This window comes from Pan paniscus, chromosome 18, assembly GCF_029289425.2.
Source record: "Pan paniscus chromosome 18, NHGRI_mPanPan1-v2.0_pri, whole genome shotgun sequence".
Taxonomy (NCBI): domain Eukaryota; kingdom Metazoa; phylum Chordata; class Mammalia; order Primates; family Hominidae; genus Pan; species Pan paniscus.
The window spans coordinates 67,102,802-67,129,922 of NC_073267.2; the positions used below are offsets into that span (position 1 = coordinate 67,102,802).

General features: G+C 55.5%; 1 protein-coding gene across 36 annotated transcripts in view; it reads left to right on the forward strand.

The window, feature by feature from the left end:
• Positions 1-27,121, forward strand: part of ADGRG1 (adhesion G protein-coupled receptor G1) — a 45,905-nt gene that overhangs the window by 12,455 nt on the left and 6,329 nt on the right. For 9 of the 36 annotated variants that reach the window (XM_055099128.2, XM_055099137.2, XM_008977403.4 and 6 more), the window contains 10 exons: positions 9,038-9,155; positions 19,010-19,108; positions 19,645-20,067; positions 21,643-21,775; positions 22,422-22,569; positions 23,826-23,957; positions 24,303-24,419; positions 24,653-24,698; positions 24,942-25,045; positions 25,800-25,918. In XM_055099128.2, the coding sequence (XP_054955103.1) occupies positions 19,045-19,108; positions 19,645-20,067; positions 21,643-21,775; positions 22,422-22,569; positions 23,826-23,957; positions 24,303-24,419; positions 24,653-24,698; positions 24,942-25,045; positions 25,800-25,918 (1,286 nt within the window). In that variant the 5' untranslated portion in view covers positions 9,038-9,155; positions 19,010-19,044. Of the gene's footprint in view, positions 1-1,483; positions 1,595-6,835; positions 7,117-8,423; positions 8,511-9,033; positions 9,156-19,003; positions 19,113-19,629; positions 20,068-21,642; positions 21,776-22,421; positions 22,570-23,825; positions 23,958-24,302; positions 24,420-24,652; positions 24,699-24,941; positions 25,046-25,799; positions 25,919-27,121 lie in introns of those variants that run through there. The other 27 variants (XM_055099130.2, XM_055099124.2, XM_055099123.2 and 24 more) reach the window with 13 other exon arrangements.

The window sequence follows — 27,121 nt, forward strand, 5'->3', positions numbered from 1 at the left end:
CCTGAAATAACTGTGAGCACTTCTCCCTGCCCCCGCTACTGCTGGGAGAGCTGCGGCCACCTGGACACCAGTGGAGCTCACTCACCCACCTCCAGCCTGACTCGTGCTTTGGTGAGGAGGCCAGTGTGGTGGGCGTCGGGCTCCCGAGCTGGCGCCTGCGCAGGCTCAGGCAGTTTGTGGTATGCTTGGCAGTTCCAGGCAGAGATAAAAGCTCAGCCCCGGAGGAGCTGGCGTGCTTCCAGGCACCAGTGGACAGGCCTCTCTGCATTAGTGGGAGATGGCCTGGCGGTGGGGAGATGGCCTTGCTGTCCAAGAGCCAGCCCAACCCTGGTGGCCTGAAAAGTTCTGCGGTGAATGGCTCTGGCTTGGCTTCCCAGACTCGGGGCCACTTACACCAACTCCAAAACAAGGAACAGTGAGATAGAGAGCCGCCTCTGCCACCTCCCAGGCCCTTTCCCCTCCCGTCCCCAGGTCTCTGTCCTCCTAGTACCCCCAGCCTGGATGCTCAAGGCCCACGGGGGAAAGCTGACTTTTGAGAGGAGCTGTGGAGACTTGCATTCCACTGCCAAAGATGACAGCTTCTCTGGACCCGTTTCCCTGCCTGTAAATGGAGATAACAATACATCCCTTTGCAGGGTTGCTGTGGAATTTGGGGCAAAAATGGCTGCAAAGTATGTACCTAGCACAGTGCATGACTTCAAGAGGTTCTCCCTAAACCTCAGCTGGAGGTTTAATCTTCCAGGTCATGGGGTCATTGACTTAGGCTCAAATCCTTGAAAAATGACTTAGAGCAAGCGGCTGAATTTCTCAAAACTTCATTACTTGGGCTGTGAAAGTCTCTGATACCTAAATGCGGCTTTGTGGGGATGAACCGAGACAGCCACACGTCACAGGGGCTCATGAGACGCAGACCCTGTCCCCAGCTGTCCCAGACCTTTGCTTTTCCATCCCTCAGCCAGGCTGCCCCCTAGGAGAGGCAGCACGAGGTGGGCTGTTAGGGGTGTGGGCTCTGGGGCTGCCTGATTCTGTCCCAGCTCTACTGGCTGTGTGGCCTGGGACAGGTATATTAACCTCGCTGTGCCTCGTCTTCCTAATTGTAAACATGAGGATGGTAATGGCATCTTGAGAGGGTTAAGTGAGCCTCTATATTTTAAGTGCTGAGTGCAGGGCTGGGCACACCTCAAGTGCTATTGTAATTGCCCCTTCTGGGCCATGACCAAGCCTTGTTCTTAGAGAGCATCGGAGACTTTATCCGGAACAATGGTGCCATCCTCCCAGGATGTTACCGGGAAAACCACCAATCCTGTGACAGCTTCCCCTTTGGACATGCCCATTCCTGGGGTCTTGATCTGCTGCCCCGAGGCATTGTCCAGCCTGGGGCTCCTTCATGTTCCCCAAGACCTGAGACCTGACCCAGGTTTTGGAGTGAGTTAATGTGACCCTGGGCTGGGGAGCTGAGCTGGAGCCATTACCCACAGAACCGCCGACCTTTCAAAGGACCAGAGGCCATGGCCCTAGCCCTGGAGAGGAGGCCTGGGTTCCAGTCGAGCTGGTTTCCTGGGACAGAACGGCACTGTGGTCACTTCTCTGCTGGGTGAGTTCACCCTAGGCCCCTGGGAGCTAGGCTGAGCAGCTGACCCCTTCTGGGTCCTTGGCTGAGTCTGGGCCTCAGGGTGTGGCTCTGTGGCTGGCACCCTGGGTCTCGGACCCTGTGGCAGGGGGTCAGACAACTGCCCAGACCCACCTGCTTTGATGGTGACAGATGCTAGGGGTGAGCCCCAGGGGCTGGCAGGGGCCCCTGAGTCATGCTCAGCCCTGTGCCCTCTGCCCACTGCTCCTCTGCTGTGTCACCATCTGGGCACGGGCCAAACAGTTCAGGGGCGACTCACAGCCCCAACTTCCACCCCTGGGGCATACACTTCACTGCCTACAAAGACCCTCATTCAATCTTGAGTGCTGCTGGCCCTCTAAGACTTGAAACTTTATCCACATTTCACAGATGAGGAATCAGGCCCAAGAGCTCAGAGCAGTCAGTGGTAGCAGAGCCCGAACCCAGTCTCCTGCCTCTTAGCCTGGACTTTTTCCCAGAGTACCACAGATGGCCATTCCCATGATAGGTAGTGAGTTCCCCACCTTTGTAGGTGTTCAAGTGTGGCAGGGGAGTTGCAGAAGCAACTTTGGCATCGCATGGGGCTCCTCTTCATGGCTCCTTCCAGCCCTGAGCTTTCCTAGCCTTGGGGGAGATGGGCACCCAATTCCCACATTCCCCGGAGTCGCTATGTCCTTAAGCATCACATGGGTCTTTCTAGCTGCATCAGGCCATGCTTGTGGGCAGGTGGTGCCTCTATCTAGAAACCCTCTTCATAGCCTGGCTGTCTGGCAAGGTTCTTCCAAGGAACCTCCACCATGAAAGCCATGAATGCATCTTCAGAGACCCCTGTCCATGTGTAAATAGCTCAGTGGGCTGGATGGGAGGGAGCAGAGGGGGAGAGGGACCCAGCTGAAGAGGACTGGAGTGAACAGGGAGAGGCTGAGGGAGGTCAGGAGGGGCAGGACACCCACCTCCTGAATCTTCAGGACCCCTTGCTCTCCCTTATCCAATAGGCTTGAACCTGAATAGGGGCATTCCTGACCCCATGGCACTTCCCCTGCCCCCCACCTGCCTAGAGCCATGGGCAGTGGGCAAAGCTGGAAGAAACCCTCGTGTACAGCTTCCTCAAAGCTGTACTTATCCTATGCCATGGCTGTGCTGGCCACACCTTCTGGGGGACTCTGCCACCTGTGCGCACACCTAGGGGACCAGGTGCACACGGTCTGTCCTCCAGCTCCTCTCCTGCCTGCCTCCTGGCACCTTAAGTGGAGGTGGTGGGAGCTGGGACCAGTGCAGCACCCTTGCCAGCCATGGTGGGGGAGGACAGCCAGTGTCTCTTCATGGAGATCCTGCAGCAGGTGGTGGCATGCCCCAGGGTCCCGTCTCTGTCTCCCTACCTGGGTTTGGGAAACTGGAGTCAGAACCTTTAGTGATTGCCATCTAGGAAGGACGGTAGTGTTTGCAAACCACGTGAGCACAAGAGTGAGCAAGGTCCAACCCCGCCCCTGTTCCCTGGGCCGTGAGGCTTTGGGCCCTGTGGCTCAGCCCCTCTGAGCCTCCCTTTCCCTCTCTATGGAGTAGCTGCTGCTGACTCTCCGTGTCGTTGCCAGGGCATGCAGGACAACAGAGGCAGCCCAGGGAAAGGAGTGCACCATGCTCCTTTGGATCCAGTTTTACGAGCTCTGTGTCCCTGGGCAAGCTCCGTGTCCCTGTGTCCCTGCTATAAAATGGGAATGATAGTACCTCCTCATAGAGTGGCCCTGGAAGCATGGGAGGCCAAGTGCATATCCTATGGTTTGCACTTGTACGTGGCTCCCTGCCCTGCCCCAGCTGTGCCTCGTGAGTCTGCAGACTAGTCCTCGGGACACACCCCACCCCCAGCCTGCTAGACCGCAGGACCCCATGGCCATAGGCACGTGCCCTTTCTCCTCCTTGCTTGACCTTGGAGAGCCCGTGGGGAGCCCAGGTGGGAGCTTGGGGTCTGCAGCAATGGGAACGGGACCCACTTTTCTTTGCACATCTGCTACCTGGGCTCCCCTTAGGCCCGAACCACAGGAGTGGGCCTTTGAGGGTCTTGGGGGTGGTAATTTTGCTTTAATGTAGAGAGAAAATCCAAGGTTCAGTGCTCACAGATTCAGATGGAATCTCAGACATCTTCAAATCCAGCAGCCATTAAAGCTGTCTGTGGCCCCAGTGGCATAGGAAAGGCATGCGCTCCCAGGCTTCTGTGCTGTGGGACTTCTCAGAGCCTTTATCAGGAAAGCAAAGGGGAGTTTGCCTTGTGTTTCAGATCCTATCAGGCTATGCACAGTCTTGGGAACCCTTCTCTGGCCAAGCAGCCGGCAGAGGTGTGTGTGCTCCTGATCCTGTTAGATGCTGGAGAGTGGAGATGGCTCAGTGCTCGAACCCTCTCCATCCCCTATCCCCTACCCCTCACATAGCCTGAGTGGCACTTTTGGGTTGGATCTTCTAGATCTTCTATCAGGAATGGCTATCTAGTATCTATCAGGAATGGCTCCTTTTGGGAAGAGGTGTGGAGCCTGCCTGCCTGGGTTAGAGTCCCAGCTCCGTCTCAGTCTTCATTTACTCATCCAGCAGTCACTGGGGATCTTCTATGGACCAAGCACTGTGCTAGGTACTGGAGATGCAGGTGGTGAGCAAGACAGGTGAGACAGCAAAGCTGAGCAAGGGATAACAGGTAAGCAAATGGCAGAGTCATGTCAGTGTTGGGTGCCATACGGGTAATCACATGGAAGCGAATGATGGATACGGAAGATAATTTTAATTGGGTGGTCATGGAAGGCTTCTCAGAGGAAGGGACATTTGAATTGAGGCCTGAGAAGGAGGCAGTCAGGGAAAGGGTCCTGGAAAGGATGTCCTATGCTGAGGGAAAAGTGCACGCAAAGACCCTGAGGTGTGTCTGAGGACAGAAGTCTAGAGTGGCTGGAGTTGGCGACTGCAAGGAAGGGATGGGGTGGCGTAAGGCTGGGGGATGGGAGTAGGCTTGTGGTCACTGGCTTGTGATTTCAGCAGTCTTGCTGCTCCCTGAGCCTCAGTTCTCTGACTTACAAAATGAGCTTCATCATTTCAGTCCCCGCCCCGACCCTGGTCGGGAATGTTGTAGGTGTGAAGTAAGACAGTGCTTTGGCTTTTGGCTCTGGGCAGCAATGAGCTATTGCAGTTATTTTTATTATTACCATGAGTGGGATGTTTAGGGACTATGGGTGGGGCTGGGGAAGCTGTGCCTCTGTTTCTCTGGGTTGCTGTTGTGAGTGCCAAGTGTATGTAAAAGGCGTGGTGTGCCTCGTCTGTACCTCCCCCCAGGTCCCCTGAACCACAGCCCCTTGCCAGCTCCCTTTAAGCACAGGATCCTTTGATGCAACAGAGGCTGCCTTCTCCGGCCAGCAAGCCCTGTGAGCCTTTCCGGGAGAAGGTTTCACCAGAGAACAGCAAGTCCTTTCTTTGCTTTCTTTTCCTCTTCCTCCGGGGGCCAAAAATAGGGCCTGAATGGGACCCAGCTCTGGGCCTGCAGTGAGACAATAGCAGCCTCCTGACTGAAGCTGCCTCCTGGCTCTGCTCCACGGAGGGGCGGGGGAGAAGGGGAGTTGCAGAGACACCATCCCCTCAGCCCCAAGCCCCTGCTGCCTTTCCCATGGCCTCTGCCAGAAATCATCCCAAAGCCCCTTCCTCTGTTGGACTCCCCTCAGAACGTGATTGCCAGTGGGGTTCCCCACTTGTGCTCTGAGAAAGTGCTTGTAGCTGGTTGACTGAGACCCCAGGACCTTTTGCACCCCTGAGCAACCCCACCCTATCTGCTGGCCTGGAACCGAAAACCTCGGTGGGGGTTCTAACCCCTGGTTCTTTTCTGTGCCCTGTCTGGGGCGTACCACAGTTTTTATGTCCTTTTCCCTTTGACTCAGTGGGTATGAAAAACTTAGAGATCAAAGGAATGTGCCCTCTTGGAAGAGAGCGAGCTCCCTGTCACTGGAGATGTTCAAATAAAGTTGGCTGAGCATTGAACGTGGGGGAGAGTTAGGGATTAACCAAGTGCCAGATGGACAACTGGTCTTGATAGCTTCATGTCCCAGAGAAAATCTCCATTTAAATTCCATACCCTTCCCTTACCAGCTAGGTGGCTCACAGCAAGTCACATCCCCCGAGCCTCTGTTTCCCAATCTGTAAGGTGGGTCCCCTAGGGCTAACCTTGCAGAGTGGTAGAAATGGATCTCCAAAATGCCCAGTGTAGTTCCTGGCACACAGTAGGAGTTTCAGAAGCTCTGCCTCTATTTTCCTCCCTCCCCAGACTGGCAAAAGAGAATCTGAGCTCCTAGCCCCCCGGGAGCTCTAGAAGGAAGCCAGGAGGAACCTCCAGGCCTAGGGCTAACTCAGAAGGGGGATTCTTGGTAGGCTGTGGCAATCTGAGAAGGCTTCCTGGAGGAGGTGGACCCTAAGGAGTTTTCAGAGAAATATGATGCACACATTATGCTCACAAAAGCCAGTGGTGGAAGCCAGTGGTGGGATTAGAGGGTGTTCAGCTTGTTTTGAGGGCAGGGCCACAGGCTGGCAGCTTCCAGAAGCAAATCCAGCTACTGTTAGGCATAATTTGGTTACTGGGTGGCCTGCACTGGGTTCTAAAAAGATTTGGTTTTGGGCCAGGCGCGGTGGCTCACACCTGTAATCCCAGCACTTTGGGAGGCCGAGGCGGGCATATCATGAGGTCAGGAGTTCGAGATCAGCCTGGCCAGCATAGTGAAACCCCGTCTCTACTAAAAATACAAAAATTAGCTGGGCATGGTGGCGGGCACCTGTAGTCCCAGCTACTCGGGAGGCTGAGGCAGGAGAATCGCTTGAAACTGGAAGGCTGAGGTTGCAGTGAGCTGAGATCACGCCACTGCACTCCAGCCTGGGCGAAAGAGCGAAACTCTGAGAAAAAAAAAAAAGATTTGGTTTTAAAGTCAATGTTGACAAATTTGCAGATTTCATGTAAAAACCTGGGGCTCTGCCTCTCTCGAGAAATTGGAAGCTCTGGCTCTTTGTGGTCCCTTCAAGACAGGCAGGTGTCCCTGGGGCTCCCCATAAATCGCTGTCCTAACCCCTGCCCTCCCTCCTGCCAGCTCCCTGTCTGGCCTGGGCAGCGTCTGAGTTGAGGACTTGGGCACAGGACAAGTTACGGAGCCACGTTGCTTTGCTGGGTCTGAGCCGGGGTGTGACGTAGTCCCTGCAGCTGCCAACGGTTGCCAGGGCAACGGTTGCCAGGGGCTGCTGTCACCTGCGCCCCTTCTCCCGCGCTGGCGGCTGGGGCTTCTCAGCCTCTATTCCCTGGCTGTCCCCTTTGTTTGAAGCTCCAGTGAGGGAGCAGTGGCTGGGGTGGCCCAGCTTCAAAGTCTCTGTCCTCTTGAAAAGAGGTGGTCGGGGGACATTGACCCACCAGCCCCGCAGGCTACTGCCTGCAAACAAGAACCCCTCATCTGCCACGCACGTTCTTAATGTATCTATAGTCCGCCTGATGCCACAAAGGAGTCCAGGTACGATTCTCCCGCCTCCTCTCCCCTCCTCCCCGTCCCTCTCACTCCTGCTCCCTCTCCCTGCTCCCCACTTCTCCCCTGTCTTCCTCCTTCACTCCCCTTCCCCTCCAGCTCCCCTCCTTCCTCCCCATCCCTTCCCCTTTATCTTTTTCCTCTCCCCTGCATTCCCCTTCTCCCCAACATTGATGGTGTAGCCAGTGGGTGGGGGTGTGGTGGCACTAGGGACCCTGGGGGGGTCAGATGGTACTCCAAGGGACTTGGGCAGTTTAAGACAGCAGCCTCAACTACAAGGAAATAGTTGGGGGTGAGAGCTCCACACCCGTCCCTGCAGCCCAGCCCTTGCTGAAGATTCTTTTGGGTCCCTGGGCTGCAACCCCGGTGTCAGAAACAAGCCTCTGACAAGTCCAGGGCGTGAGGGGACTGGAAGTGCAGGAAAGAGCCACCAGTGGGGCTGGGATCCAAGGTCACCTGGGTGAGTTCTGACGGGCCCCCTGATTTGGGCCCTTGGGAGGATGGCGTCCAGCTGAACCCATGGAAACACATTGTTGGAAGCTTTCTTTACTGTGACTTTTCAAGAAATGTGCTTTCTAAGAGTCAGGTAAGTTCAGGAGGGAAATAGGCTTGCAGATGAACAGCGTGTGTCCTGGAGCCAGCCCTGGGTTCGCATCCAATCTTCATTACTTGCTAGCTGTGTGACCTCGGGCAGGTAACTTGACCTCCCTGGGCCTCGCTGGCCTTATTTGTTGAGTGGGTGTGATGGTACTTGTCTCAAGGGTTTTGAGGAAGCTTAAATGCGTGAACATGTGTAAAAAGCTCACAATCTTGTCTTGCATTTTCAAAGAGCTTAATGAACATAGTTGTGTCACTGGAGGTGGTGAGCACCCCGCCTGCGGGGTGTGCAACCCCTGATGGTCAGTGATGCTGTGCTGTGTGCTCAGGAGCGGGGATGGAACTCAGTGCTTCTACTTCCCTTCCCTGGACGGGGCCCAGGCACAGCCAGGCTCGGGCCCCCAGCCTTGGTAGGGGAGAACTTTGTTCTACTCAGCCTACTTAGTAGGGGAGGGTGCTCTCGGCCCCTCAGCCAGTGATCCGGGACCTCGAGGAGGGGGAGGAAAAAAGAAAGGGAGGGTTGGTGGCCAGCCTGGGAATGCTAAGTGTCCTGCGCTCCAAAGATGGGAGTTTGCCAGACCTGGGGTAGTTGAACTGCTAAGCAAGGAGGGAGGTGACTGGGCTGACCTTGCGGGCCTGGCCTTGGGCAACGTGGGAACACAGATAGGGAAGGGGAACCTCAGCCAGACAACTGAGGTCCGGCTGTGGTTTGAGAGGGAAGACAGTCTAGAGGGGGCAGGGGAGACGGCTCAGCGTCCTCTTTGTCCCTTGCTACCAGCTTGGAGGTAAGCTCTGTTCTTACCTGTAGGCATCCTGAAGCCTGCGGGAGCCTGGAGGGCCCTGGCTGCAGAGAAGGCAGTCAGGGGACAAACATCAGAGTTGCCCACTTGACAGAGGAGAAAATAAGGCCCAGAGAAGGGACAGGCTGGCCTCAAGATTCCAGTTGGCTGCAGAGCTTGTCTGAACCTTATGCCCCTAACTCCTGCCACCCCTGCTCTAGGCATGTACATTCCCTGGGCAGGTACTGACTGGTGTGTGCCCTGGCGCCCAGGAGGCTGGCCTCAGCTGCTCCTTGGAGATGGCCAGGTGGAGACCTGGCCATGAACCTCTACGTGGCTGCAGACCACCCCAGGAGCATAAGCTGAACAGGCCTGGCACCAGAGTCTTCGGACTGCTGGCTCTTTGGCTCTTTGAGGTCCCTTCAAGACAGGCTGGTGTCCCCAGTGCCTTCCTAATCCCTGTTTCTCCTTTAGGTTCTAAGTCTCTTCAATCAATTCTAAAAGTCCTTTTTTTTTTTTTTTTTTTGAGACAGGGTCTCGCTCTGTCACACAGGCTGGAGTGCAGTGGTGTGATCTTGGCTCATTGTAACCTCCACCTCCCGGGTTCAAGTGATTCTCATGCCTCAGCCTCCCGAGTAGCTGCGATTACAGGTGTGTGCCACTATGCCCAGTAATTTTGTTTGTTTGTTTAGAGATAGGGTTTCACTGTGTTGGCCAGACTGGTCTCGAATTCCTGGCCTCAAATGATCTGCCCACCTTGGCTTCCCAAAGTGCTGGGATTACAGGCGTGAGTCGCCGTGCCTGGCCTCCAAAATTCTTCTTTTCTTTTTTTTGTTAATTTGTATTTAGAGACAAGGTCTCACTCTGTCACCCAGGCTTGAGTACTGTGGCATGATCATAGCTCACTGCAGCCTCAAACTCCTGGGCTCAAGCAATTCTCTTGCCTCAGCCTCCCAAGTAGCTGGTACTACAGGCAAGCACTACTACCCCTGGCTTCAATTCCAAAATTCTAAGAGACTTTGATTCTCATCTCCTAAAACTCTTGCATCCTCATATTCTTTCTCTCTCTTTTCCAACATCCTGAGTGTCTTAGCTGCTTGAGATGAAGTCACAGGCCCAGCTGGCCACGGCCAACTTTAATGGAATGGCACACCTGGGACAGGCCTGGCAGTGCCCTTTTCCCCACGAGCTGGTGCTGCCGGCCGAAGGGAGGTGGGATAGGCCTGAATATACCCCAGGCTCACCAGGGACCTCTTTCCTGGAAGTGTCAGGGATGATGATGAGTGGCCCTGGGGAATGCCTAAGTGTCTCCTCTAGCTCATCTCATGCTAGCTAATGACCTTTGGGACAGCTCAAAGGGGAAGGGAGGGGAGGGGGCTGGAGGTGCTGGCAGGCTTCTGTGTGGCGTCAAGATTTCTGAGAGCTTTTTTCCATGTGGATAACAGGTGTCCATGCAAAAAAGGCTCTACCTTCATGTTGGGTTGGGAAACTGCCCAACCAAGCTTTATGGGTTTCTTTCCTGCAGGACTTATCAGAGCCTTTGATATGCTAATATACAACAGAAAGTATGACCCACAAGCATTGCTCTAATCTGGGGACTAGTGCTCCCTGAAAGTGCTTTGGCAAGTTACCTCATGGTAAAGATGGGGAGACTGAGTCCCAGAGAAGAGAAAGAACTCAGAAGACCACAATGGCTAAAAGTTTGGGCTTGGAGGTTAGGCGGACCTGAGTTTGAGTCCCGGCTTTCCTGCTTATTTGCTGTGTGATCTTGGGCATTACTTAACCTCTTTGGGCTTCAGTTTCCTAAAGTGGGGACACTGATAGCATTTGCTTCACCAAGTTGCTGCGAGGATTGCATGATTCATGGGCTCTGCTCATAGGGTTACTGTGAGGATTGAACAATTAATTTTTTGCCAAGTGCTTTGCAGGATGCCAGCGGCTAATTGAGCACTTGGTGAGTGGAAGCTGTGATCCTCCCTCTCCTCTTAGAATCTCCCTGGATTCCAGGGCCCTTTTCACTGCACCAGATAAGACCCCTGTTTAGTCCCACTCATCATCTGGTGTCCTGCCAGGCATGGGGACTGGGAGGATGTGGGGCCCTGAGGCCAGGACACTGGGACTCTCACAGACGTGTCACAAGGTTGTCATCACAGGGAGGAGGACCAGTGTGTGCAAAGGCTTGGAGGTGGGAGCATCCAAGGCCAGGCTCCTTCCTGGCTGGATGACTATATGTTGGCTTCTCTGAGGCCTCTTAAGCAAATGCCCAGTTCCACATATGGGAGGCAGCAGGGCAGCCGGCTTTGGACAACTGACTCTCTGGGAGGACTTGGAGTCCCTTCCTATGAGTGGGTCCTTCCCTCTCAGGCTGGCAGGGAGTGCCCCAACTTCTCCCCTTTGTCACTCTTCCCACAGGGTGTGTCTGGGCAGGCAGAGGGTGTTGTGGCTCAAGCACTTGGTTGGACCAGAAGCCACGGGGACAGTGAGGCCTGAGCTGGCGGTATGGGGGGTGGGGGGTGTCCAGCAGGTCTGGTGTAAGAGTGTGAGCCTCACCCCGGGCAGTGAGTGGGCCAGGCCTGGGCACCTGCCAGCCTCCGAGGCAGGCAGCTTGCTTCATTTTATTCTCCTTTATTGTAGGAAAATTCCTGAAAACTGAAGTCACTCTGCTTCTGCCAGTGATCCTGGAATACCCCTCTTGGGTATTCACAGGGGTGACCCTCTCTGTGGTCACCTAGCTTGGACTTCAGTCACTCACTTGGGGAGTGGGAATGGGGGAGGGGAGTGGGAATAGGGGAGGAGAGTGCTTCTGCCTTTGCAAGCTGTTATCCCAGGACCCATGGGTGCGGCTGAGGGGTGGGGGGACTGGGCTGGGGGTGGGGCGTAGCCCTGAGTGCCACCTGGGTCTGACAGGGGTGTCTACTTTGAGCTGTTGGGTACATGCTATTTCCAAGTAAGATTTACTTTTCTTAAAAAAGTTTGGAAACCGTTGGAGGGAGGGTCCTCTCAGACGCCACCCCACCCACCATGGAGGAAACACCTGCAAGAGCCCTGCTCTTCGCACTGTGCCCCGCCCTCCCTGTCCCCTTCCCAGCTTTGAAGTCTGTTCCTCTGCGGAGCTCCCTGCCTTCTCTTGCTTTCTCCTCCTGGCCCCATGCATCCCTGTGTATGCACGGGCACACGCACTCATGCACACACACTCACGCACACACGCACACTCATGCACGGGCACACACACTCATCCCACACTCATGCACAGGCACACACTCATGCACACAAGGACATTCATGCATGGGCACACACACTGATCACACACATGCACGGGCACACACCCATGCACACACACATATGCACACTAATGCATGGGCACACACACTCATCACACACTCCTCACACACTCATGCACATGCACACACTCATGCACGGGCACACGCACTCATGCACACACGCACACACATGCACACTCATGCACGGGCACACACACTCATCACACACTCATGCACACAAGGACATTCATGCATGGGCACACACACTGATCACACACTCATGCACGGGCACACACCCATGCGCATACACATATGCACACTAATGCATGGGCACACACATCACACATTCCTCACACACTCATGCACATGCACACACTCATGCACGGGCACACACACACTCATGCACGGGCACACACACCCACGCACACACACATGCATACTCATGCATGGGCACACACTCATCACACATGCGCACGCACACACAGACACTCATGCACAGGCACACACACTGATCACACACTCATGCAAGGGCACACACCCATGCACGCACACACACGCACACTCATGCACAGGCACACACTCATGCACACAAGGACATTCATGCATGGGCACACTGATCACACACTCATGCACGGGCACACACCCATGCGCACACACATATGCACACTAATGCATGGGCACACACACTCATCACACACTCCTCACACACTCATGCACATGCACACACTCATGCACGGGCACACGCACTCATGCACACACTCACGCACACACATGCACACTCATGCACGGGCACACACACTCATCACACACTCATGCACACAAGGACATTCATGCATGGGCACACACACTGATCACACACTCATGCACGGGCACACACCCATGCGCATACACATATGCACACTAATGCATGGGCACACACATCACACATTCCTCACACTCATGCACATGCACACACTCATGCACGGGCACACACACACTCATGCACGGGCACACACACCCACGCACACACACATGCATACTCATGCATGGGCACACACTCATCACACATGCGCACGCACACACGGACACTCATGCACAGGCACACACACTGATCACACACTCATGCAAGGGCACACACCCATGCACGCACACACAGGCACACTCATGCATGGGCACATACTCATCACACACTCCTCACACACTCATGCACAAGCACACACTCATGCACGGGCACACACTGATCACACACGTATGCACGGGCACACACCCATGCACACACACATATGCACACTCATGCATGGGCACACACATCACTCCTCACACACTCATGCACATGCACACACTGATCACACACATGCAGGGCACACACACCCATGCACACACACATGCACACTCATGCATGGGCACACACACTCATCACTCTTCATACACTCATGCACACGCACACACTCATGCACGGGCACACACTGATCACACACATGCATGGGCACACACCCCCATGCACACACACATGTATACTCATGCATGGGCACACACACTCATCACACACTCATGCGCAGGCACACACATGCACACACGGACACTTATGCACAGGCACACAAACTGATCACACACTCATGCAAGGGCACACACCCATGCGCACACACATGCACACTCATGCATGGGCACGCACACTCATCACACACTCCTCACACACTCATGCACAAGCACACACTCATGCACGGGCACACACTGATCACACATGCACTGGCACACACTGATCACACATGTATACACGGACACACATACGCACACTCATGGGCACACACTCATCACTCCTCACACACTCATGCACATGCACACACTGATCACACACTCATGCAGGGCACACACACCCATGCACACACACATGCACACATGCATGGGCACACACATCACTCTTCATACACTCATGCACACGCACACACTCATGCACGGGCACACACTGATCACACACTCATGCATGGGCACACACCCCCATGCACACACACATATGCACACTCATGCATGGGCACACACACTCATCACACACTCATGCACACACACTCATGCACACGCACACACACCCACATGCCTGTGTAACTCGCAGGAGTTCATCCTCACCCTGCCGCCCGACCCCCTGGGCCAAATCCTTGCTTCCAAAGGCTCAGCAGCTCAGTGTTGTGCCCCAGCAGCCCACAGGAGAGCAGCTGCGGACGGGAGGGGAGCTAGGGCAGTGGAAGTTGAGCTGGGGGGGTCTTCCCCTCTGCCTCTCCCAGCGAGGGCCCATTTGAGGGGAAGGCCTCCAGGTGGGCAAGACTAGGCTGGAACCTGGAGATTGCCTCCGGGGCTCCCTCGTTCCTCCCTCCTTGGCTCCCTTCCCACCCTACCACCCCCCAGCCTGATGCCTGCCCTTCTCCTGATGTCTTTCAGAAAGCCCCTTCCAGGGCCCCGCTAAATGCTGGGGGAGCCACAGAGGAGCCTGATGGGTCTGCGTCACAGGGCAGGGAAGAGAGTGCTGGAACGCAGGCTGCCCTGGCCCCGAGTCCAGGCCCTGCCATCTAGCAGCTGAGGGATGCGGGGCCAGTCCCTCCCCTCTCTGACCATCTCTAAACCAGGGCTGCTGGTGCCTTTCCCTGGTTCATAAGCCCGTGGTTCCCAAGCCTGCAGTATGTCCATCAACGGGATGCTTGTTAAAGCCAAGCTCCCAAGCCCACCCCATCAGACCCTCTTTGGGCCGGGACTGTGAATCTGCATTTCAGCTCACTCCCAGAGGAAGGTCTGACCCACCGGCAGGCTTGGGAGCCTCTGATGTGAGCGCCTGTGGCAATGGGGGGCGTGTTGTGTTGAGGGTGGGTTGTGGGCCAGCAGGAACATGCGTTAATTTTGGCAAGGAATGGACGGGTAGGTGAGGCTTCATGGGGAGGACTTGTCTTAGCTCGTCTCAAAGATGAGCGGAATGTCACGGGGCTAAGTGCTATCCAAGGCAAAGGGACACCAAGGGGCAAAGGTCTGTGGGTGGGATGCCTGTGCTCGGGGGCGGGCAGTGGCCACTGTGTGTAAAGGGAAGAAGAAAGCAGTGGATGGCCAGGTTCGTGGGTCTTCCCGGCAGGAGACAGCAGAGAGGCGCCTGCCTGGGAAGGGTTAATCCCAGAGCCGTCCAGGTCCTGTCCACTCAACTTCCACCTCCATCCTCTGAGGAAATGGGTTTTCCAGGAGCTTGGCCTGGGCAGGGGTGACTCGTGGCTCCACACGGAAGTGACTCAGGCCCCCAAGGAGAAAGCGAGCCGTGGGTCCCCACTGCCCACCGTGCAGAGGGGCAGGGCTGAGCCAGGTCTGGAGCTGCAGCCCTGGGGGTGGGGCGGGGGATGGGCTGGTGGAGGGGTGGGGTCTCAGCTCAGACAAACCCTGGCCACCTTCCACTCTGCTGGATCCTTGGGGAACCCCATGATGTGGCCCCCATTGTGTCAGACTGGACTGGCCTGTTCTGTCCTGTGTGTGCTTACGGAAGGTCTGAGGTCAAGGGCGGCTGCTCTGGAAGCTGGGGGTTGTGGGGGCTTCCGTGGGCCTCAGCCCCAGCACCCTCTATGCCAGGCTGGATTCTCTGTGCTACTCTCCATTCTCCTCTCCTTCCCTTTGGGGGGATTCTAAAGCCGGGGAGTTGGGAAGGATGTGCATCTCTGGGGCCTTTACCAATGCCAGCTCTACAAGGAGGGGGAGACTTGGCACCATGCCCGTGTGATCTCAGAACACACAGCCTTCCCCAGCCTCAGTGTCTGCATCTGTAAAATGGTAGCAGTGGGACCCGTATCACAGGGTGGTTCTGAGGGTTTGGTGTGATAACATGGATGTCACCACTAACATTATCATTGTAGGGGTGTTGCTAGAATGCCCCCTGCTCAGCCACTCCCTCTGGCTCTGTGTGAGCAGAGGCAAGGCCCTTGCCTGTGGGGCCGTGGTTGGTACTGAACGCCTGATGGCTGAGGGCCTGTAGCGCTGGGGTTCTGTGGCTCCAGAGACAGAGACAGGTCAGTCCCCAGGGGTCTGTGTGGAGACTCATGCTACATACCTGGTACCTGGGTGGGTGGGTGGGCAGGTGGCAGGTGTGTGTGCGTGGGGCAGACCTGGAGGGGTGGCATAGGCAGGGATGAAGGAGGGGCACTAAGCGGACAAGCGTGACAGTGTCCCCCTGCCCAATCTGCGTGGCAACTTTCTTGTCCCCAGCCCAGCTCTCCTGCCCCAACGGGCTTCTGGAGGAGGGAAGTTTTCTGGGTGGGGTTTAACCTTCCATTGCACTCTCCCGGAAAGGAAGCTTCATGCTCTAAGAATTTCCCCTCAAGGTGCTCTGGTGGGTGAGCTGGTTGCTGGGGGCCGTACAGGAAGAGGGGGAAACAGGGAGGAGGGGCCTGTGACAGGCCCAGGGGGCTGAGTTAGGGGCAGGCATGAGCTGTTTAGAAAGTACAGAGATACTTAGCTGAGACTGATGGCACCTGCCTCTAAGCCGTTTACAGGTATCAATTCATTTAATTCTCACAATGATCTTTGAGGTGAGGTTGACTTCTTTATTCTTCTTTACTAGTGAGGAAAGCGAGGCTCAGAGAAGGTGAGTAACTAGCCCAAGGACACACAGCTAGTAAGGGAGTCAGGATTTGAACTCAGGCAGTCTGGCTCTAGAGTCTACCCCATGGGTTAAAGGAAGCCAGCCAGCCCCTCCCCTCAAGCCTCAAGCATGTTAATGGAGCCAGGGCTGTCCACCTTGGAGTAGTTGTTCAAACAGCTGAGGTGGAGTGGGGATGACTCAGGAAGTGGCGGGGACAGTTGGTCCCTTGTGTGTGTCTGGATTTCTTCCATGGAACCCCATGTTGTTGCTTCACTTGTTTCCTTCCAATGATGGGGAGCTCACTACCTGTACTCCCCTCCTTTACTCTCAAGGGCCAATCCAGGAGGGCTGAAGTGACGCGGTGGTTCCGCTTTGTCCTTCAGCCATGCCTACTGACAGTGAAGGCTCACTTTGAAGGTCAGTAAGCCAGGGAGATGCATGGATTCTGGCCAGTTCCTTCCTTGCTTGCTATGTGACCTCAAGAGGTCACTGGCCCTCTTTGGGCCTTGGATCCAAATTCTCCAAATGATTTGTCAGCTTCGAGTTTACAGGTAGGGAGTGGTGGTAGCAGTGAGGGGCTGCTTGGAGGAAGTGGCATTTGAACTGACAATCAGAGTGGGACAGCAACAGAGACTGACAGGAAACAGAAGGAAAGAGGGGGTCTGGAAGGGACATGTCCCTGTCCCCGGATGTTGGGTTTCCTTCCAGTGGTCAGAGGTGGCAGGAGGCAGTTTCAAAAGGAATCAAAATGCTTACAAATCACAACCTGGGAAATGGTGCCCTTCCCTAAAACACTTTCACATCCTTCTTCTCAAAGGGCTCTGTGATGCCACCAGGGCAAGATGATGAGCCTATTTGACCTACGACTGAACTGACAAGGCCTGAGAAATTGGGCTTCCATTCCACATGGTGGGACGCAGGGAACTGGCTCTCAGTCGAAGGGGCCAGGTTTATTTGAGGGAGGACTGGCCCAGGAAGGAGACATTGAGCTCCTGCCTGGGACACCCCTCCTTTTAATGCTGCTCTCAATGATTTGGTTCAAAAGCCACCTCTTCCTGAAAGTCCTCCTTGGTTTCTCTTAAACTCAGACTCCACGTGTGTTCTCCGGCTTGTGGCCGATGACTGCCTCTGTCACTGTGGCCAGCTGCCGCGCCACGCAGGATGAGGTTCTGTCTGTGTCTGTGAGCATCCAGCTCTGCCACAGGGCCAGCTGGCCATAGGGAGGGCCAAGTCTTCTGGCAAGTCTACAAGTGCCAGGGCCACAGGTTCCCTGCCAGGCACTACAGTCCTGACCAGGCCGGGAAAGCCCCTGGCCTCGGGAGCATTTTTGGGCAAGTCATTTAACTCCATGGGCCTCAGGTTCTCCATCTGTGCAATGGGTCAACAGCAGTGCCCACTTCAGAGGGTTGGAGTGAGAATCAATGCAGATGCAGGGGTGGGACGGGTCAACACAGAGGCTGGCAGATAGTAGCCGCTCAGCTAATAGAGAGCTTAGGGGGTCAGATTTGCTCCATCCTTGCCAGGGCGGGGCAATACCGAGTCCTTGTCCCCAGCAGAAACCGTGGTCCCTTTGCTGTTCCAGATGCTCTGGACCCTGGGTACTGGCTCCCCCTGGCGGTCATGATAGGAAGCGCCCTTCCCCTCTGGCTCCTGTAGAGGGCGTCGCGGATGCATTGATCCTTTAGTTCCTTCACTGTCCATCCCCACAGCCTTTATCCAGCAACCTCTGTACAGCCAGGGCCTGCCCACAGAGATGGATCAGGTGCTCCCTGGCTGACCAAGGAGGAGGGAATGCACGTCTCCCACTACCTGGAGGAGGCTACTGGGGGTGGGGAGGGGCTTTGGCCAGTGGTGTGAACCAAAGGAGGCTGGGACTGACTCTGGAGGGAGTTGAGGAGGGCTTCCTGGAGGAGGTGTCCTCTGAGCTAGGTCTCAGGAATGATGATAGGGAGGTAGCTGGGGAGAACTCTGGGAGCCCGCTTTTTTCTGTGTTCCCTCCGGGCCTGGAGGGGCAAGGTGGTGACGGTTCCAGGTAGAACCCTCATGCCAGATTCTAGATAAGATAATCCCGTCACTCTGGGTTCAGGAGGGAGGTACTATGATTAGCCCGATTTTGAGTGACTTACACAAGGTCCTGCAGCGGGCAAAAGGTGGAACTGAGACTGGAACTCAGCTGGACTCTGGACAGCCACTCCCCCGCCTTTTTTTTTTTAAAGCAGGGTCTCACTCTGTCACCCAGGCTGGAGTGCAGTGGCGCAGTTATAGCTCACTGCAGCCTCGACCTCCTGGGCTCAAGTGATCCTTCCACCTCAGCCTCCCTAGTAGCTGGGACCACAGGCATGCACCGCCATGCCTGGCTAATTTTGTTTATTTATTGTAGAGATAGGGTCTCACTGTGTTGCCCAGGCTGGTCTGAATTCCTGTGCTCAAGCGATCCTCCTTTCTCAGCCTCCCAAAGCGCTGGGATTACAGACATAAGTCACCACGCCTGGCCTCACTGCCTCTTGGGGAGCGGCTTCTGGCCGCTCTGGGGAGGTCCATGGGCTTTTTCCACACTTGCTTCCCCACCTCACCTCCCACATCCATGCCACACTGGCCTCCTCTTCTGCAGGGCCAGCCCAACCACCACACAGTCCACACTCCCAGCTAACACTCCTGACCTCTTCCAGGTGGTGACTTCCAAGAGTGACTCCGTCGGAGGAAAATGACTGCCCAGTCGCTGCTGCAGACGACACTGTTCCTGCTGAGTCTGCTCTTCCTGGTCCAAGGCAGGTCTTCCCAGGGGTGCCCTGGGCTGTTGGAACTTACGTTAAAATGCCCCTGTGCCTAGGGTGGCTGCCAGCACACATGCTAACTCCTTTAGGCAGTTACAGCTCGGCTAGTGGAGGGTACCTTGGAGAAAAGCAAAAGACACTCCTTCCTTCTGGCAGGTGCAGCCCTGCAGTGCACAGCTTAGGGTATGGAATATGGATGGGGTACTGGCCCCACTCACCTCTGCAGCCAGAGCATTCTGGTGCAGTGTACCACCTGCACAACCGTCTATGTCAGCCATGGCCTCATTAAATACTTCATTGCTGTTAAAAATATGTTTTCCCCTTGAAATTACTATTCGTTTTCAGTTTCCTCTTTTTATAGTTTGATGCTGATAAGTTTTGAGTGGGAAAGACTAACACATTTTTGTAGACCCTTGGAATGTGTGTGAATCTCCTCCAGGTTCACATGTACTCAGCCTAGGTCCTGTCCCCTTCCATGCCTCTGGTCAGCCCCTGCCACGGGGTCCCATCTGCAGCCTCTGCCTCCTCAGGTGCCCACGGCAGGGGCCACAGGGAAGACTTTCGCTTCTGCAGCCAGCGGAACCAGACACACAGGAGCAGCCTCCACTACAAACCCACACCAGACCTGCGCATCTCCATCGAGAACTCCGAAGAGGCCCTCACAGTCCATGCCCCTTTCCCTGCAGCCCACCCTGCTTCCCGATCCTTCCCTGACCCCAGGGGCCTCTACCACTTCTGCCTCTACTGGAACCGACATGCTGGGAGATTACATCTTCTCTATGGGAAGCGTGACTTTTTGCTGAGTGACAAAGCCTCTAGCCTCCTCTGCTTCCAGCACCAGGAGGAGAGCCTGGCTCAGGGCCCCCTGCTGTTAGCCACTTCTGTCACCTCCTGGTGGAGCCCTCAGAACATCAGCCTGCCCAGTGCCGCCAGCTTCACCTTCTCCTTCCACAGTAAGGCAACTTCCAGGCAGAGGGAACAACTGGGCAGTGGTCTAGAGGCAGGGAAGGCAAAATGCAAAGTGGACTGGGCTCACAATATCAGATCATAAAGACTGGGCTTTGCTCACAGGCACTGGGGAGCCAGTGAAAGTGTCTGAGGAGGGGAGGAGTGTAATCCAAGTGCTAGGATTACAGGCATGAACCACTGCGCTCGGCCCCACTGTCCCTTGATGGTTACTTTGTGGGCAGGCAGGGGTGAGGACGGAGGGGCAAGGGCCCGTCCTGAGGCTGCAGAGAAGGTCTTGGTGAAGGAGGATGAGGTCTGAATAGGGTGAGAGAGCAGAGACTGGAAAGGGACTGAAGATCAAGAGCCCCAGGAAGAATTCTTCCTCAGCATCAGTGTAGACTGTTTATTTCCTTTCACAGAGGAGGAAACTGGGGCACAGAGAGGATGCCCAAAGCTGCACAGCTAGCCAATGGGAGAGCCAGGATTTGAACCCAGCAGCTGATTGGAGTGGGGTGGGGGTGAGGGGCGGAGTATGAGAGGTCAAAGGTCAGGAAAGCAGTGGGGCTGACTCTGAGGTCCAGAAGCTGCATCTTCCCCCTTGAGTGTGACAGGTACCATGTGGCCACTGCCATTCAGCACCATTAAATGCTGAATGATGGCCAGGAAGGGAGGAGCATCAGAAGGAGCTTGAAGGTTTACTGCGGGGTTTTCATGTCTTTCCAGCACCTCAAGTTTGAGGCAGGGCTTTCAGGGGTGGGGGCACAGCACTTTGATTGTGTTAGTGTAACAGGCTAATGATTATGTCCAGTGCAACAGGCAGGCCCAGGCCCGTCAGTGGTGGGGGGTTCCCCACACCCCAGGCTGGGATTCTGCCCCGCAACCTGGGAGGATTTAGGGCAAAGTTGATCCTAGTTGCAAATTAGCAGTCTGAAGACCAGACTGAGCTTGGTCTTGTTTGGCCTGTAGAGGGTTTTTAAAAAACATGGACCAGGGATTTCAAATCATCTAAAACCCAGGCTTTCTCGGTTATGCATTCAAAAGATGGGACTACCCAGGGCCTGCCTTCCTCAGTGGCACAGAAAGTATACCCTCCAACCCCCACTGTTTGTCTTCCTCATCTGAGTCCCAGCTAATCCCTGGAGACACCTTAGTCGGCCGCCTTTGGGTGCAGGCTACCTGGGCAGAGGGGCCCGAGCCTGGAGTCAGGGAGGCTGGTGGGTGTGGAGTCCCAGGAACCACCACTAAGCCCCCCACATCCCTCCTAAGGAGGCCTGGCTGGGCCCTCCCTGCTCCGTGTGTGTAGCCGAAGGCGTCTGCGGAGGGTGCTGAGCAAGGCACATCCCACCCCATCCCGCTGGGGCTGGCGTTGCTGGCGGGTTCTGTAAGACACAACCTCCACGGGTTGGCCTCATCTGAGTGGCCTTGGCAGAGTCCACTCTGCTTCTTGAAGCCTCAGTTTCCCCCTTGTAAAGTAAAGATCGAGGCATTCAGAGTCATGTCAGGGTGGTAGGGGGCAGAATGGGAGGGTCCTGGGACCTGAATCAGCAGCCTCGGCGGGGGCCTGTCCACCCCTCCCCCAGGTCCTCCCCACACGGCCGCTCACAATGCCTCGGTGGACATGTGCGAGCTCAAAAGGGACCTCCAGCTGCTCAGCCAGTTCCTGAAGCATCCACAGAAGGCCTCAAGGAGGCCCTCGGCTGCCCCCGCCAGCCAGTAAGTGTGGCACCTGGGGCTGTGAGGGGAGGCAGGAAGGCATCAGAGATCTGGACCTGGGCAGGGCGGGGACCTGGAGTGGGGGCCACTGCGAGGCCTTCCCTGGGACTGGAATGCTTCTTTGATTTCTCTTTCCGCCTTCTGGGAGTCAACACATGCCCCCCAGGCTGAGCCCTCTCCTGTCTGAGTCAGTAACCAACATCACATCCACCATCCCAAGCCCTCCTCCCCCTCATGAAGAAGGGATGGGTGGTCCACGGTACAGCCCAGCAGACCAAGGCTCAGAGACGGCAGAGCCGCTCCAAGGCCACAGAGTAGGTTGGCATAGGCGGAGCTGCGCCCGAACCCACGGTGCTGAGTCCCAGGACAGCCCCCACCACCCCATTGCTCTCCTTTCCCGTGGCTCCCAGGTCCTGGCCTCCTCTGTCTGACCCCACCCCCATCTCATTCTTTCTCTCCCACACGCAGCTGCCTGCTTTTCTCTTTTGTCCGCTCTCCACTCTCTCCTGCCCACCCCACCCCTCTCTCTGCCTCTGCCTCTGCCTCTTCCCTGTGTCTCTGTCTGAGTCTCTCGTCCTCCTGCCTCGGTCTCCCTGGTGGCCCGGCCCCCTCTCCACCATCACCACCGCTTTCTCCTCCCTGCCAGGCAGTTGCAGAGCCTGGAGTCGAAGCTGACCTCTGTGAGATTCACGGGGGACACGGTGTCCTTCGAGGAGGACCGGATCAACGCCACGGTGTGGAAGCTCCAGCCCACAGCCGGCCTCCAGGACCTGCACATCCACTCCCGGCAGGAGGTCAGGGGCAGGCCTGGGCAGGAAGCAGATGCGGGTTGGGCTGGGGCCAGCAGGAGGTGGGGGCTGTGAGCACTCCCTGAAGCTCAGTGCCGTCGCAGCCTCTCCCTGGGGCCTCCCGAGAAGGTTCCAGGCCCGAGGATAGCCATCCTAAGTCAGTAGTTCAACCGTGGGATTGAGGACCCTGCGTGGGCACAGTGGCAGGGTCTGCTTCCTATACCAGTCTCCTGGGGCCACCCGTGTGAACAGAAGACCAGCCCCTAAGCGCCTGTCCACGCACCCCCCCGTTTTTTTTTTCCAAGACAGGGTCTTGCTTTGTCACCCAGGCTGGAGTACAGTGGGGTAATCATGTCTCACTGCAGCCTCAAACTCCTGGTCTCAAGCGATTCTCACACTTCAGCCTGTGAGCAGCTGGGACTACAGGCTTGCTACCACACCTGGCTTTAAAAAATTCTTTGCAAGGCTAGGTGCAGTGGCTCACATCTGTAATCCCAGCATTTTGGGAGGCCGAGGCAGGCGGATCACTTGAGGTCAGGAGTTCGAGACCAGCCTGGCCAACATGGTGAAACCCTGTCTCTACTAAAAATATAAAAATTAGCCAGGCATGGTAGTACATGCCTATAATTCCAGCTACTCAGGAAGTTGAGGCAGGAGAATCGCTTGAACCTGGGAGGCGGAGGTTGCAGTGAGCCGAGATTGTGCCACTGCACTCCAGCCTGGGCAACAGAGCAAGACTCTGTCTCAAAAAACATTTTTTATTTTTGTAAAGACAAGGTCTGACTATGTTGTCCAGGCTGGTCTTGACCTCCTGGGTTCAAGCAGTCCTCTCGCCCTGGCCTCTCAAAGTGCTAGGATTACAGGCGTGAACCGCTGTACCCAGCCACACCCCCTGTCTTGAGACTGCCCCCTGAGTGGCTCTGGTTAGCTGGGAACCACCCACACTGCCCACATGGCCACCCCCAACTTGGCTGCTGTAGGCAGAGCTGGCATCTGAAGCCCCAGACAACAGAACACCACGTGGTTCTCCCAGGGCTATTTGCCCTGGAGTCCTGGATTCTAACCATGAGACTCCCCAGCCAGAGCTGGTAGAAAGGAAGGGAGGGATGAGGAGGGCTGTCATGAGTCAGGCTTGACTTCCTGAAGAAATGGGCTTAGAAGTGGCAGCGTCCAGGAACGGATGGGTGTGTGTGTGTGTGCTGGGGTGGGGGGCACGGATCTGGGGGTCTGCATTTGGCTGAGCCCTAAAGGGACCTCTGCAGGAGGAGCAGAGCGAGATCTTGGAGTACTCGGTGCTGCTGCCTCGAACACTCTTCCAGAGGACGAAAGGCCGGAGAGGGGAGGCTGAGAAGAGACTCCTCCTGGTGGACTTCAGCAGCCAAGCCCTGTTCCAGGTATGGGGTCCTCACCCTCATGCCTCCCAGGAGAAAGCAGTTTTTTTCTGACAGAGGTGGAAAGAAGGCATGCAGATGAGCTCCTTCCTCTGGGAGTCAAAGCCTTTCCTTGTAAAGTTACAAATTGCACTGCAATGTGCAAATCTCCCTGTGAGAGGGCTAAGCAATGTTCTTCTTACTATAGTGTAAATGACTACATGGGCAAAAGTGGTTCCAGAGGGAGACGCAGCATCTCAAGGCAATGTGCTGGGAGAGGGTTATCTAGAGAGGGTAAGGGGCTTCTGGGCCCTTCTTCTCAGTCCTGAACTCCCTCCCTACTCTCTTCCTCCAACCCCATGTATCTAGGACAAGAATTCCAGCCAAGTCCTGGGTGAGAAGGTCTTGGGGATTGTGGTACAGAACACCAAAGTAGACAACCTCACGGAGCCCGTGGTGCTCACCTTCCAGCACCAGCTACAGCCGGTGAGTGGGGGCCAGCCATCAAGAGGACAAGCGCCCCTCGGCCATGTCGCCCTTTCCTCTCCCTCCCTCCAGACTCGTTTGTCTTTATAATGAAACGATTGCCTGATCGAGCAGTCAGGTCCAAATGGGGCGGGTGGTGGCTTGACTGTGTTCTAGACTTCCTCTGCCTGGCCTGTAAAGTTGGTGGGGTGGGGGGCTGTCACAGAAACCACTCTCCTTTCTTGTCCCTACAGAAGAATGTGACTCTGCAATGTGTGTTCTGGGTTGAAGACCCCACATGTGAGTATGCAGGGGGTCTCTGGGCTGGACAAGTATCTGGAAGAGAAATAGAGTCCTGGGGGGTGGGGGAGGTGGGGTTAATCACCGAGGGCTTCCTGGAGAAAGGAGGACTTTGAAGAGAGAGCAATGGCAGGCTACGAGTAGGCCGGGTGGAAGAATGACACAGTCGTGCTTTTGGGGGTGGACACAGTGGGGTCCTGGAGGACTGGACTTGATTGGAGCCCCGTGCTGTCCCCTCCTCAGTGAGCAGCCCGGGGCATTGGAGCAGTGCTGGGTGTGAGACCGTCAGGAGAGAAACCCAAACATCCTGCTTGTGCAACCACTTGACCTACTTTGCAGTGCTGATGGTGAGGGTCCCCGCTCCCACCTCGCAGCCACACCCCAGGCCGTGTGCTTGTTCTGTGCAAGCACTTTTCATATATTAAGTCATTTATTCCTCATAACAGCTCTCCAAGGTAGCTTCTATTTTGTCCTATTTTATAGATGAGGAAGTGGAGGCTCAGAGAGGTTAAGCAATTTACCCGTGGCCACACAGCTAGTCAGTGAAAGAGCTGGTTCGTAGAGCCCCTGCTCTTTATTCCCAAATTTTGGTGTGTACAAAAATGCAGATTCCCGGCCCTCACCTAGGGTTCTGATTTGGCAGTGCTGGGGCCAAGAGTGTTTCTAATGAGGCCCCTGAGGTGGCCTCCAGTGCCCCCAAGACCTCAGAATTCATGCTCCCAGGACTGTAGGATTCTGCCTGTGGGTATCCACCTGGGGCTTGAACACCCCTGGGTGTGGGAATCTCATTCCCTCACAGGAAGCCTATTCCCATGTTAAATGTTATAGAAGAATAATCAATGCCAGGACAGAATAGGGGTTCTGTTATGAAGGGTTCTTGGCCTCTGTGGGTCAGGAAGCCGCTTGAGAATGTGGTCAAATCTAAAGATGCCCCCACTCCAGAAAAATGCACTCATGGGACCACATTCTGCTCAGCTGGGAGAGGGGGTTCTTAGGCTTCCGAGGCCCACCAGGGACCCAGGGTTAGCCCCTCATGCAGGGCAAGCCTCCAGGTTGTGTGGGGGACACAGAGGCCAGCTCTCTCCTGTCTCCTGGGGCCAGGTCTCCTCGGTGGAGGTGGACGCCGTGCACAAGCACTACCTGAGCCTCCTCTCCTACGTGGGCTGTGTCGTCTCTGCCCTGGCCTGCGTTGTCACCATTGCCGCCTACCTCTGCTCCAGGTGAGGCCTGAAAGGGGTGGGACAGGGGAGGGGACCCTCCATTGCACACACCTCCACCAGGGCGCCGCACACATCTCCGGTCATGGCCCGCCCGCATGACCTGGAACTGTGTGTGTGGTTAGGGGAGCTGTTTGGGGTAAGCTGACCCTTGGGGGCCACATCTTCTCCTCAGATCAGTGGTGTTTGGATAACATAGTATTTACAAATTTTAGCTGTCAACATTTTATTTATTTATTTTTATTTTTATTTTATTATTATTATTTTTTGGAGACAGAGCCTTGCCTCTGTCGCCTAGGCTGGAGTGTAGTAGCATGATCTCGGCTCACTGCAACCTCTGCCTCCCGGGTTCAAGTGATTCTTATGCCTCAGCCTCCTGAGTAGTTGGGACTACTGGTGCCTGCCACCACACCTGGCTAATCTGTATATTTTTAGTAGAGACGGGGTTTCACCATGTTGCTCAGGCTGGTCTCGAACTCCTGACCTCAAGTGATCCACCCACCTCAGCCCCCCGAAGCGCTGGGATTACAGGCATGAGTCACTGTGCCAGGCTAATTGTCAACACTTAAAATTGAGAGAGTCCACCTAAGAATCTGTTTCTTTCCTAGAGTAAGACAGGAAAGCAAAATAAAAAATTTTAAAAAGGAAAGAATCTTCATTTCTGCCTTTGAATAAGCAGATTTGTGAGAGCACTGGGTGGACAGAATAATATCACAGCAGTAATGATCATACTTAACGTGTGTCAAACCTCCCATGTACCATGCACTGTTCTAAGTGTTTTACATGTGTGAACTCAATTCATCCTCACAACAGCCCTATGAAGGAACACTCAGAGAGGGTAAGTGACTTGCTTGAGGTCACACAGCAAGGAAGTGGCAGAGGTCAGATTGTCAGTGCTTGGCCTAAATTGGGGTCCACTTGCCCTCAGCGCTGAACCCATTTGGGTAGAGGAGAGGCACCCTCGGTTCTCACTGTCCCCAGCCACGAGGAAGGAGAGGAAAGTGAAGCTGTATTTATGCGTGTGCACAAGCCCATGTGTGCCTATATGACTGTCCTGTGTGTGCACAGCTGTGTACCTGGGGAGCTAAGTAGGTGATGGTGATGAGGAAGGACAGCTGGGTGATGAGATGGGCTCGGCGGAAGGCTGGGGGTGGAGGCAGAAGTCCTCAACACCCAGTTGCTCACAAACATGCCCAAGGACACGGC